The 13,152-nt window shown below is 41.4% G+C and overlaps 1 protein-coding gene across 1 annotated transcript in view; it reads left to right on the forward strand.

Annotated features, from left to right (window-relative positions):
- Positions 1-2,988: 2,988 nt before the first annotated feature.
- LOC147260515 (zinc finger matrin-type protein 4-like) overlaps positions 2,989-13,152 on the forward strand; it is a 236,373-nt gene continuing 226,209 nt past the window's right edge. Inside the window, exon 1 of the mRNA XM_086207136.1 lies at positions 2,989-3,183. Coding sequence (XP_086063262.1) covers positions 3,097-3,183 — 87 coding nt within the window. The 5' untranslated portion in view covers positions 2,989-3,096. The remainder of the gene's footprint in view (positions 3,184-13,152) is intronic.

A 13,152-nucleotide genomic window follows, 5' to 3' on the forward strand; every position in this document is an offset into this window, starting at 1 on the left:
ACTGGGGCAGATCAGCAACATAATCTTTTTGGACTCAATCGGTTTACGTACCGTGACAGCTGCTGCACTACCTGCACATTTTAACGTTAGCAACCTAATGCTGTCAAATGAAGAATATGGCACCTCAAGACTCATTCTTCCCTGTATACGTGCAACAGGAGCCTCACATCTCGACAAGCGTTCAGTGGGTTTACAGTAAATTCAACTGGACTGCTGTCATTGTCCCATATATACACGTACAGTAGTATGTATGAGACAATTAAAGAAAAGAAGCAAACTGAGATGGAATAACCTTGGCCTTTTTCCAGAAATGTATCGTTCCACCGGCCATTATGACACCACTCCAGTGTTCTCTGTTTGACTTGAGGGTTCCTACAGAACCTGGTTGGAACGGCAGGCCAATTTAGGGCCAGTTGAAGTGTTTGCATGCTGTCGTGCAACACCTCTGCATCGGAACTGAGGTATGTTAGTCTGAATTCGTACAATACAATTTCAGTCACACTAATGTGTTTACATGCATTTTATACATCTAGTTTTAATAGAGTGACTAAATAATCTAACTTTTTCAGACATTGTGTTCACATACTAACTAATAATTTCTAAACATTTTCTGATGCAGAGCTGGGCTGTTTATAACTCTCAACTTGACTTTTGGAAAGGATTATTTTGTCACATAACTTTCAAAAAAAACAAGACTATTATCACAAGAAGGCACACACATAGCTCCAAGAAGGTAAACTCAGACAAATCCTGTTTAAGGAAATGCAATTTTTGCTATGTTAAATGGATCTACCCCCATGTTTAATGGCTTGGCCCATGCTACAGCTCTCCACTAAGTTTAGTAAATTCAGCCTCATAGTTTTTACGTAATCCTGCAAACAGACAAACAACATACCACCAAAAATATGACCTCGTCGGCTGGTGATATCATTCATGATGTAGAGAAAGCAGACTTTAAAAGATGTAAGGCCACTAGCCACTCATTCACTCAGTCCTGTTTCCCTCCACCAGATGAATGTATGATTTAATATCAACCCTCCTCTTTGGGGGGAAATAGTTGAGCTTCTACTGGGATGTTGTTGGATCATTGTGAAAGTGTACAGGAGAAAAAAAGGCACGTTCTAATTAGGCCTACGAAGAACCATGAGAAAAGGTTTCTTTACGTCCCCAACACTTTCACGTGACAATGATTTAACATCCTCCATAACTTGGGGAAAACTGAGCTGCACAGGACATTATAGGACAGTGTTCTGTTCCGTCCAATGTTGAGTCCGTCTTTCTGATATTATTGATGTGTCTTTTTTCACTTCTTTGTTGAGTGTGGCTTCCTCATCAGCCACGGCCCTCCTACTCGTGTCTCTCATCCAATCAGCTCCTTCCCTGCCTTCACGTTCTCTCCCCGTTTCTTGTTTGTTGTGTGATTTGCGGAGTTTGTACTCCAGTTAAACTTTCTCATCAGTGATTGTCAGACCAGTTCACTGTTTTGTTTCTGTGCTCATTCACGTGCCTGCTTGTTCTCCCTGTGTTTTGTAACTTTCCTCATTTGTCTTGATCTGTGTACTTTGCAAGTTTAGTTTCATTTCATTCCGATGATTGAAATTCTCGCAGTTCCCACACTGCCTGTGTGTCACCTCTGTGTTTGGGTCGACTTGCCACGCCGTCACAAATTATTTCACCCTTAGAACCCTTGATTCTAGTGCTTCAGTCTATCGAAGTGTGTGAAGAGCACCAATTAACACCAGTCTCACTTCTTCCTGATCCTTCACTCTCCCAACACCAAATTTGTCAGGTGCACCGCTATAAATGTACATATTCCATTAGAACGGGGTATCTTGAGTCAGTGTGTAAAGTTAGCTACCACCCTTATCAAGCAAGCATATTTAGAGAAAATTATCAAAAAATATGATTATTATGCTGAGTCATTTCAAGTTTCTGACATTAGAAAATACTGCATCTTCAATAAAAAAAGGTATGTTTTTGACTTCATTATAGGTGCGTTTAAGTGAGCCTAAGTTTCAAACCAGTCATGAGGTTAGCATTATCATGGATCTGACCCAGTGGGGGAAGCCTTTGTCAAATTAGAGGTTGTGGGGTAAAATAATAAGTAGTTTAAGTAGTAGTTTAATAAGTATTCACAACTTGGCTTAACTTAAAAGTGAAGTTTTGTTCTTGTTAAATTTAGGGAATAAAGTTTAAAATCGTCTGAAATGTCTCTGATTGTGTAAAAATGGTTTGATTTTGTCTGTTTTTTACAATATCAATATTACATGAGTATTTGGCTGTGACTGTTTACCCCAATATCATGTTCAATATGCTTCCTTTTGCATGTCAGAAATCAGTTTCAGCCTGGTGTTTCTGACCTGCGATCAAAATGTGTTGGCATGCATTTGCTGGGGAAATCTGCCAATCGCCCATGACAACCTCTGGTTTGTTTATCAGGCTTTGTAGTGGGAGGACGGTTGTACTTACATGCACACAAACAGACAAATGTTAGAGAGAGATGGTGAAGACCTATGAACCACGAGCAGTGCAGTGCCATACTTGCAGTGAACTCAGTGAAGAACCTGAAGTATGCTCTTTGACAAAAATAAGATTCATAATTGCGGTAAAAATCTTAAAATGTAAAAAGTGGTTTATCTCACCATGTTCTTCATTACATCTTTCATTGAATTCACCAGCTAAGGTAAAAAAAAAATATATATATATATAGATCATGGTAAACATCTTTTTTCCCCCTTGAGAAACCCCTGGTCTGTTTGCAGGAATTGATTGAATGTGGCACAGTTAAATTAGCCACCAGCCACCGCTGGCTCAGCTACACGGTAGACGATAATGGAGCATTATCTGACCGTAGCATCAGTCCTTGGACCATGTGTCCTTGGTTCTTGTGTGGAAAGGTTGGAGTGCGGGGCAGGTGAGACTGCTGCCCTCCCAGCCTGCCTGCCTGCCTGCCTGCCTCCTCGCTGATGAACGGCGCGGCCAATGGAAGCGCAGCGGGGCGGAGAACAGCAGCGGATCCTATACTACAATGTAGTCCTGCTGCCAGCATAGACGCGTCTCCCGCTCAGCCTGCTGCGATCCTGCCTCCTATGGTTCATGGATTATACAGTTTCCCTCCAAGTGCAACATCAGCTGGCGGTGTTTCCGACGCACTTCTACCAGGGCTACAGTGTGGAGTTACAGGTACATTTACTGACGCATTTCGTTTCTCCTCCTCTTCAGCTCTGCCTATCTGTCTACAGTAAGAGGCGTGTAGAGTTTCTGGAGATGCTGCCGGAGGAAAGCATGGTTGTCGTGTTGCATGTTAATTTAAATTTTTTTTTTTTATCCCTCCTCTCCGAGGTTCTTGTTGCGTGTTGCCGTAAGATGCGGCGGAGCGGTGGCTGCATGCGCGGTGCGGCGCGATGCACATGGGAGGTTACAAAGTAAGCAGAGCATCCCGGTGGAGGTTGACCTGGACATATCCTGAATGCTGAAAAGCTAAGGGGGGTACAGCGGTACACTAGGGGGGTCGCCTTAGCCCCCCTTACACTTCCTAGTTATTTCAGTAACTTTTAAAATCCGGCTCAGTGTTCTGCTTCCCAGGGAGTTCTCAGCTCCGCCACTCATCTACAGCCAGCCGTCCCTGGCTCCTCACAATGTAAGCTGTCGATGTCAAGGTGACATTAAGGGTTCATCTGTGATGTAGTGGAGGAAGAGGATTGACCTTCCTCACCTCTGTGGAGTTCAACGCCTGCTTAGACTTGATATGTTTCCCCCTCAGTTGGAATTGCTGGATGAATACTGACATTTTCTCTAATATGTGTTTGCTTTTATTGCCTGGATTGGATGTGTGGAATTGAAGCTGCTTCTGTGTGTAGCACAGCAGAGGAGAAAGCACATATATTAGACTGCAATGCCTTCTATTTTCTTGACTAATCAACGATTCAGTTTGTCTCTAAGCTGATGGATTAATGCTCAGTATAATTCCCCAGAGCCTAAAGGTGGCATTTTCAAAGCGCTTCTTTTATCCGACCAACTGTCCTGAACTCTCCAGTAATATGAAAACAAAATATGTCATATTTCCCAAACTGCAATTTTGCTTCAAACGAAACGTAAATCATTAAAGTTAAAACCGGTCAGTATGTCAACAAGCATCAGTTACTTCTCCCGTAACATATTTCTTTCAATGATTTATTCGCTGTTCAGGACTTGAGCTTTTATTTGATGAAGCATTTGGATTCTAGTTTCTTGCTCCGGTGTTTTCGACAGACATGTTGGAATCTTCAGACCTGCGTTAACTTGTCTTGGGTGATGTGATGCCAGCTGGACAGTAGAAAATATATCTGTTCCCATCCAGCATTAGAATGTGTTCTCAACTTCTGATCAGCGCTCTCTGCCCATGATCTTTACATCAGACCTTTCTCTTGAGATGTGTTTCTGATGTATGGCGGTATGTAGCTCTACTCTGTTTTTTCATAAAATGACATATTCATTAGTAGACATTGTTTAGATTTGTATTTCCTTAAATCCTGTGTCCCCTCCAGGGACAGACTCAAGGAGTGTGTAGGACGCAAAGCAGTTTCGCATCAGTTGTGCAGATTGCAAATATTGTGATTAATTCCGCAGCATGACAGGAGGTGTTGAGGCTCAGACTTGGGGATTGCACTGGTAGTTGGGTCTGATCGTGTTCTTACCATATGAGAGCTGCTGCGAAGTTCCTTTGGAAGCTCACCAAGACCAACTCCTCACCAGGCCAGTTTCTTAGTCTGCTGTAGCTGCGCGCCTGAGTATGACTGCGGTGTTGTCAGCTGCTTCGAACAATGTTAACAACAATTAATGTTAGAATAATTATTGTACTAAAGGTGCATTTTTACCATACATGATGTTTATTTTTATTGATATTCATGTTGGTAGCCCATCGATGTGAATATGAATGATAATTGACACATTGACATGTATCTGTGCAGTGACCTGATTGGACAACAGGATTCTACCAACCTAGTCATGCTTTTGACCTGTTACTACTATCTGATCAAGGTCTGAGCAGAGCCTGCAAGTCAACCAAGTGCAGGAGTGAACCTGTGCTCTTCTTCTTGTACCTGTCCCTTTATAGGTGGACAAAAGGTTTACATTTCATTTGCAGAGACCAACATTTTTTTTTCTGAACTGAGATTGAGACCTTTTGGGTGGTCGTTCATGTGAACTGAATGAATGTGTCCTAGGCGATCTAGAAGCTCATTCAGTGTTGCCAAGGCTACATTCACACAGGGCACTTTCATATCTATCTTGTTTAGTTCGGTTAAATCAACTTTTTGTCTCGGTCGGCATGTTTGAGCTGTTGAGAACACGGTCAAAGCAGACTAAGAAACTGACCTTCCGACCCTGACTCCTGACCTTGTTGAAGAGGTGGTGTTGGTCCACTTCCAAACAAACTTTCCAGCTGCTCTTTTGTGGTGAGAACAAGATCAGACCCAACTTCCAGTGTACTCCCCAAGTGTGGGCCGAAACACCTCTTGCAACCTGCTGGATTTTGCCAGACTTAGTTTGTGTAGAAGAAAAGGAAGATATACAATATAGTCCAGCACACCTGTCTTTGCTCTCTTGCTCCCACTGCAGACATGTCTGACCAATAAATACAGAGAGCGAGCTTACGTTCTTCTTCGTTATCAGTGAACCTTCTTTGAGTTGCTTTCCTGCCACCTTGCAGGGTTTGTACTGATGCATTTACATTTTTTTTTCCGCCAGCCGAAAGTCGTCCAAGCCATCAGATTTCAATGTGTCGTGATAAAAAATAAAGAAAATAAGTACAGAAAAACACAAAAGTGAAAAAAGTTGCGATTGATTTGCCCAATATCATATATTAACTAATGTATTTATGTAAAAACTAGTTATACATTCAAATTCTGCCCCCACTGAAAAACCAAAAGACCCATAAATTATATATTCACTTTGTTGTTTCCTCAAGAAAGAGAAAGAAGAGACCAAACTGATTCAGTATATTTAAAAAACAAAAAACAAAACAGTATCTGCAGATACTGGTGGTGCATTCTGGGGTTCTACAACAGTGGTGTGACTTAGAGATGCAGCTTACACTCAGCTGCATTACTTAACACAGATGCTGATTTGGCACTGGGGCTATCTCTGCTGACAACTCAGTGGTGAAAAGTCGTTTTCTAACTATTCCTCAGTTGTGCATTTTTAATAGTGAGGTGTAACAGCTGCCTTGTGTCGACAACTAGGCTTGAGACGACTCTACACTGTTGCTAAAAAAGGACTTTTTGATCATAGATTCAGTCAGATGTTGTGCTGGTTTACCAAGGAATTGATTATCTGCCACCTTTTATGTAGAGTGCTCCAAAGCAGATTCAAAGATGTACGTTTCTTTTCACGAGTATGGGTCACTATTCAAACCTGCTCTTTCATCAATGAACCAGACCTTCCGTTCCCTTTCCTGCTGCAGCACTAGTTCAACACATGCTTAAGATCCAGATAGGGATGATGTGTTTGGTTCTGCAGCCTCCAGCATGATGAGGAAACGAATAATGCAGCATTTCACCAACCAAGCGCTCCGAGCTCCATCTGTCTTATTGAAACACCCCCCCACCCCCCACCCCATGAGAGGTTACATCTTATCATCACATCTCCTCTTGCAAACCACAAGAGGGCTCCATGTCGGCACTGCTGAGGCATCCTAGACAATGTGACTCAAACCTGGACAGCATTTTAAGCTCTGCAGGGCAAAGTTTTTACACAGAGTTTCCTTACAAACGCCTCCATTGACCTGCTCTTTAATACTCCAGAGATTTTCCTTGAAGCCCTCCAGTCATCGCTGTTTTTGACAAACTTGAAGTGGGTAAAAAAAACAAACAAAAAAACACTTCAGTTCCCTTATCTCCTGTCTATAATTTATCCTGCTTCTAAATAAAAAGACTTTGAAGCTTTGTGCTTTGATGTTACCAGTAATTACTCTTTTGTTAAGTTAAGAGTGTCTGTTTCTTTGTTACTTTTCTTTGCCTTCTACCAGGGGCTCCTTTTATACCTCCGTAGGTCAAAAGCGATGGGTCACAGGTTTGTTTGTTTTTTAGTAATAGCACAAGTAACAAAGAGATCCAGTAATCTGAGCTGATGACATTTATCTTCAGTGTGTAGAAGTTGCTTTGAAAGCGACTTAACAAAGTCAGCAGCATCACAGGTAGAAATGCGTGTTTTATCAAAGGTGGTAAAGCGTTTCTTGCAGCAGAAATAGCACTGCAGAACAGCCTGTATCTTGTGAAAAAGGAACATGCAGAATGTAACACTCATGGTTTTCTAAATCAGGGAAGTGTGCAGAAAATGTGACACCTGTTCAGCAGTGATTAATGGAACAGAATAAAGAATGAAACATCTTCATTTCTAGGATATGAAGGAATAAAGAACAGAGCAAACCTTTGAAGGACTGATTGGGTTGTTTACCACACACACACATTTTTGTGACATTGGGAAACAAAATCTTTACGCAGAATATCGTTTCAAGGTACATTTACCACCACTGCTTCAAAAACTCCACCGTAAGGCAGTTTTATTCGGTTAGGGGACTTAAAAGATGAACAGAGGCGAGTGATCAATGAAGCAGATGCTGAGATAACAGATGAATCCATATGATCACCCTCCAGACTTGCAGACGTTGAGCAAATATAATACTTTTCCGCTCCTAATGTTATTCAAGTTTGTGTGAATTATGGGTAATCATCAGAGCAAAGTCTGGCAGACTGCCCCTTGCAGACTTGATTTCTACAGCCCTCAACACTGACTGTTTTCCAGGAATGTGTCTCAGAGTCCTGAGGTGCAGGGAAGTCCAGACATTTGGAGGCAGATTTTCACTGCTAGCAGGAGGGCATCTCGTGCTGATACTGACCTCATTTAGCAGATCTGGTATCAGCCAGATGTGAGATGAGGAGAAAAACCTCTTTTCTATAAAGATCCCTTCCAGACATTTATTCAGACATGAAAAATGTCCCGCTTTAAGTAATATAAAGTGTCTGATAGGATTTTGAAACAAAAAAATATTCAGTTAACTCGCTAGAGATTAACTTGACATCTAATCCCTCATTGAAACGTCCACCATCGGATCAGTAAAAATCTATGAAATATTTGTCATAGTGATTGGAGAATGCAGCCTCACAGATGTGAGGAGATGTTTATCACTGATGGTGGCAAATCATCTGTAGGATTAATCAAGCTAACTTTTATGTTTGCACCCAAATGAAAGCTTTTTACATTTATTCATTGTAAACAGTGTGATGACAAACTGCTCAGCTCAGTTCGCACCAAAATTTGAAAGTATCCAGCTTGATTTAAATTGGTGCATCACACTGGTGTTGTAACCCTCTGTGTAGTGGTGTATGTGTCTCCTCAGGAGCGTAACTATATGACCCCGACCTCAGCACCTCTGACCGGTTCATCTCCGAATGTAACATTTCCTCCTACTTTTTTCCCCAGCATCTTCTCCTCCGCATCTTCTTCTGAGCTCTTCTAACCATTGTTGAAGTTACACAGAGATCCATCCACCAACTACTGGTTGTTAGGTGTAATTGCCGGTGGCACACACTGCCAGACCACCTCAGCAGGTGTGTGTCATGTGATTATAAGGCTAGAGCATAGAAACAACACAGCTGAATACTCAGTTACTCATCAGATCGAAGTAGCTAAATATACTTGCAACACTTTTTCTGCATTTCATTACCACTTGGTTTTATATGACAGTAGAAGGATTAGAGAAAACCTTGTCTTGTACTATTTTGGAAATGCAGCCTCAGTCATGAGGTCTCAATTTGAGCCAGTGTTGTGTTAAATACAGTTTACCTGCCCCTATCTGAATGTTGAAGGAAGGCCAGGTTTGCAAAAAAGCAGCCATCAAGGTAGACGTGAAACACACAGGACTTCTTTTATTTATTTATTTTTGGGGGAAAATGTGGTAATGGAACCTGCATTTGTTGCAGTCTTTGTCTGTAAAACACAACCAACTTAAACCAACTAAATTCTGTTCCAATTAAGTAACAGAACAAAAAAATGTGTGAAAGAAAAGGATACAAAAAAACATAATAGTATAGTATAACATTAATTATATACTGTATATATGGCTGTCAGTTGGACCTAGGAGAGCTGCCAATTTACCCACTGAGGGACGAATAAAGGTTTATCTTGTGAAAGGTTTCATTATGAATATTAAAGAGTTTTGCAAGAAGTGTGCTCTCATTTTTTTGTGGGTGGCATGGCTCAGGGGTAGAGTGGCTACCTGACAACCAAAGGGTCGCTGGTTCGATCCCCGACCCCGGAGACCATGTCAAAGTGTCTTTGAGCAAGATACTGAACCCATAATTGCTCCTGATGAGTAGGTTGGTGCCTTGCACGGCAGCCTCCTCTGTGTGTGTGTGGGTGAATGAGGTGACACTGTAAAGTGCTTTGAGTACCGTGAAGGTAGAAAAGCGCTGTATAAAATTGAGTCCATTTACCATTTTTTAAACAATGATTTAATAGGCTTCAGACAAAATCTTATAACATTGTGTTTTTACCCCATTTTCTAAATAAAACATCACAGTCCTGAAAAGTGTGTTTTTCATCGATAGTAGATGGTCAGACCAGGGCGGTTCTGCAGGGAAACTCATCTGGACTGAAAATAGTGTTTGCCACAACAGTGGAACAAGCTGGAGTGTGTTTTGGAGCTAAATGAGCTTGCCAACAGCCTGATGAGTTGGAGCTAGACGCAGGTAAAGCTGCAGCAGCTAGCCAGGGTGACTGTTAGCTGGAGGGGCAAGAGTCGGGCGTCTCTCCTGCCACAGAGGTAGTAGCAGTTAGCCAAGTCAGCGACAGCTTGAGCAGGAGCCAACAGCACGGGAGCAGCTGGCCATGTTCAACAGGAGCAGGAGGTACAAGAAAGTCATATTCAGATTTGATCAGGCTTGATTGTGGGGCCAGATTGTGCGCACCTAAAAGTAGAACAAGTTTGTGCATGTGTTCCAAGTCCCCCAGTTGGGTGTGTTAATGTAGGATTTCAGTGTTTCATGTGGAACCTCCTGAAATAATTTAAAATCATCGCCATAACATTTTCATTATGTCTCTCATTTGAAATTAAGCCCGTGAAGCCCCACAGCATTGTACTGTAACTGGGCATTTGCATACTTGGCACATGTTCAGCACTTATTCTGTGCTTGCTTCCTCATCATTCTACTCCCCTCACATGCACTCTACTTCCTGTATCTTTTGATTTATTATTTAAGCACTGATTACATTCTAGTGATTAATTAGACAAGTGTTCTTGTTTATTTAATCAAAAATGAATAAATAAAGAGGCACAAAAGTTGGTCCTTAAACCTGTAACTAAGTTTGCATTGTTCAACGTCTGTTCCCTGTCTCATCAATGAGAATTTTAAATGGGCTTGAGGTCAAATGTGTGAAAAAATGTCAGTAGTTTGCACTCGTTCAGGATATGTTAATGTTCTGTTGAGCAGAATCAAACAGTACGTACAGCACTTATGAATATTTGATATGTGTGTATATGTCTCCAAACAAGAGGAACTAAAAAATAAATGTCATGCGGAATCAGAGGCAGATCAAAACTAGATGGCGACTTTGAAATCGTGTTTGTGGTGTAGTTCTTTTCGTAGCAAAACACGAATTTTACACAGCCAGTAATTGTAATTATGCTTCCAAAAATCATAAAAGTGGTATTCATTTTCAAAGATGATCTGGTCTTCTGACATTTTGTTCACAACAGTATTTTGTTTTTGACCCATGTGAAACCCAAGGTAAAAAAATTCTGTTGGCTTTTTGGTTGAGGGAAACCCATGTTGATGCCAAAAGACAAATTTTTATAAAACTAAAATCAACATTTATCTTTCAGCTCCTGTTTTTTTTTTTTTTTTTCTTTTTAGTGGAGTACTAAACACTTTTGCCTGAAAAAAATCCAGCAAACTCCTGTTAAGCGGCAGTAACGGGTGTCATCAATAAGCTGCTGCATCTGCTTCCTCCTGCAACAAGTGATCGTTGTGATCTTCAAGTTGTAGCGTTTCCTTGACAGCAGATCATCTGAGTTTTTGCCCACACTGGGAATTATTAATCTCATTAGGCTGACCAGTGTCACAATTTTATTGTTGCTCATACTCCACATTTGCCCTAAATGTCTGCTCTGGCTGAACATCAAGCTGATTATATTACTGAAGTGCAGGCAGTCTGCCCAGTGTGTGCTAATGTTTTCACTCAGCAGATTTGTGGACGCTGCTTAGGTCACACTGCATGGGAATAGGCCACTTAGCAGCAAACACAAAGTAACTGCTCATCGTTTTGACCTCGAGGCATGGTATTACAATTTGGCTTGCCTTTGTCTTCCCAAAGCCAAACCAGCAGAATGATGGAGACAGAAAGGGTGGTAGATCAGTGGACGGGGGCTGCGGGATGAGAAGTGAAGTCTGGCTAATGGGCTAATGTGCCACCCTAAATGACAATGCTGTCACTGCCTTTAGAAATGAGCCGTATTAGCATTTTCTGGACTGATGCCTTGACTGCCAGGATGGCGTTTTTTTTTTCCCCCTGTGATGTCAAAGTGTTGCATATTAAATGCAATGGTCCACATTAGCATGCAGTGCTCTGCAAGTGAAGGTTTTGTTAAATTTAAGCAAATTAAACTGTCTGTCCTTTGGAATGAGAATATAAACCCTGAAATAGGACCCTGAAGAAGGAATCATAGTTTGTCTCTGCAGTTTTTACCCATTTATTAATTAGATTACATTTAGCCTTTACTTGGCAAATCAAGTTAATCAGAACACATTCATATTTACAGTGACAACCTAGCAGATGGCATAGCCTCTTCAGGGAAGCGGTTTGGGGCTAAAAAAAAAAGAAAAAAAAAAGAGACGTCATACAACACAAGCAACACACATCCAAACATTTCCAGTGCTGCTACTTGCACAAGCATTTCATGTCACAACAAGTGCTGCAAAAATGACACACAGTTTAGCAGACATAAATCAGGCAGGTTAACCAGCTAGCGGAGGACAGCATGAGGTCATAGAGCACCCCAGTATGCAGAGCCTACCTATGGAAACAGCTTTGAGTTCACAGTGGGTTCGGATTGAGGTGGGATCAGCTTCCACACTACGTTTAAAGGACCCAGGTACGCTGGTTTGGTCTGCACAGGTTAAGATTGTTGCAGTCAAGCCTGTCAAAAATAACAACATTAGAATGTGAAAATGTAATTTTTTAAAGCTTTGGGGAAAAACAGACAGTCTCTGTCTGTTGGGGTGAGATTCCTGCTGTCTGTCCTCAAGTGCGATGGAGAGTAGGGACTGGCATTCCAAGTAACTTCCTTGACTGTTGATCTAGAAAATTAACAATCGCCAAATCAATGATTGTTAATCAATAATTAACAGTTATTGATTCGATGGCGACTGTAGTGGCCGGTGATCAGGAAGTAGCTCTGGGCAGTTAAAGAGCTCCAGCAATCTGTGCTCAGTGCAACTTTCCCAGCTGTGGCTAAATTTGTTAACAGGTCCTGCCTTCATTCTTTGTAGTGAGTTTCGATGATTCGGGTGAAGGTGCTTGGTGATGGAATTCTAAGTGCTGGTTCAATTAAATTCATCAAACCTTGAAAACGTTTGCCCTCAAAGACACTTGTGGCTGGCATATCCATCTCAATCAATTTGCAGATCCCTTGTGAAGTTTCTTCCAGCAATTTAGCATCGCAGCTCCCCCGTGCTAACATTGAGGTGAGGCTAGGTTGAGACGAGGACCATGCGTTGACAAGTTCACTCATTGCTTCAACATAGTTGAATTACACTACGCAACATAGCCTCCTTTGATTGGTGAAATTTCAATTGATTGGCCAAATTCTTGACAATCATTTATCTTAAATTGGGAGTTCACAACCAAAGTTACAAAATTTGTCATGTTGGCAAAAAACTTGTCCAGAAATACTTCAGTTTCATTTGGGATACTTTGAATTTTTGCCTTAAAATTGTACAAAAAAAATTGTACAATGGTATTAGGTTCAAGATTTTGTATTTCAGAGTACTTCAGATGCTAGTTTACACTGCTGCGGCTCTCAAGACAGTGCATCGTATTACTGATGACGTTGCAAGCTGAGTTGCCGTTTATTTGAACTAACCGTCCTTTAAATTAATATTATGCCCTGGGGAG

The sequence above is a fragment of the Aulostomus chinensis genome, chromosome 6, assembly GCF_037954235.1.
Source record: "Aulostomus chinensis isolate RoL2024-O1b breed Wild chromosome 6, RoL_Achi_v1.0, whole genome shotgun sequence".
Classification (NCBI taxonomy): Eukaryota; Metazoa; Chordata; class Actinopteri; order Syngnathiformes; family Aulostomidae; genus Aulostomus; species Aulostomus chinensis.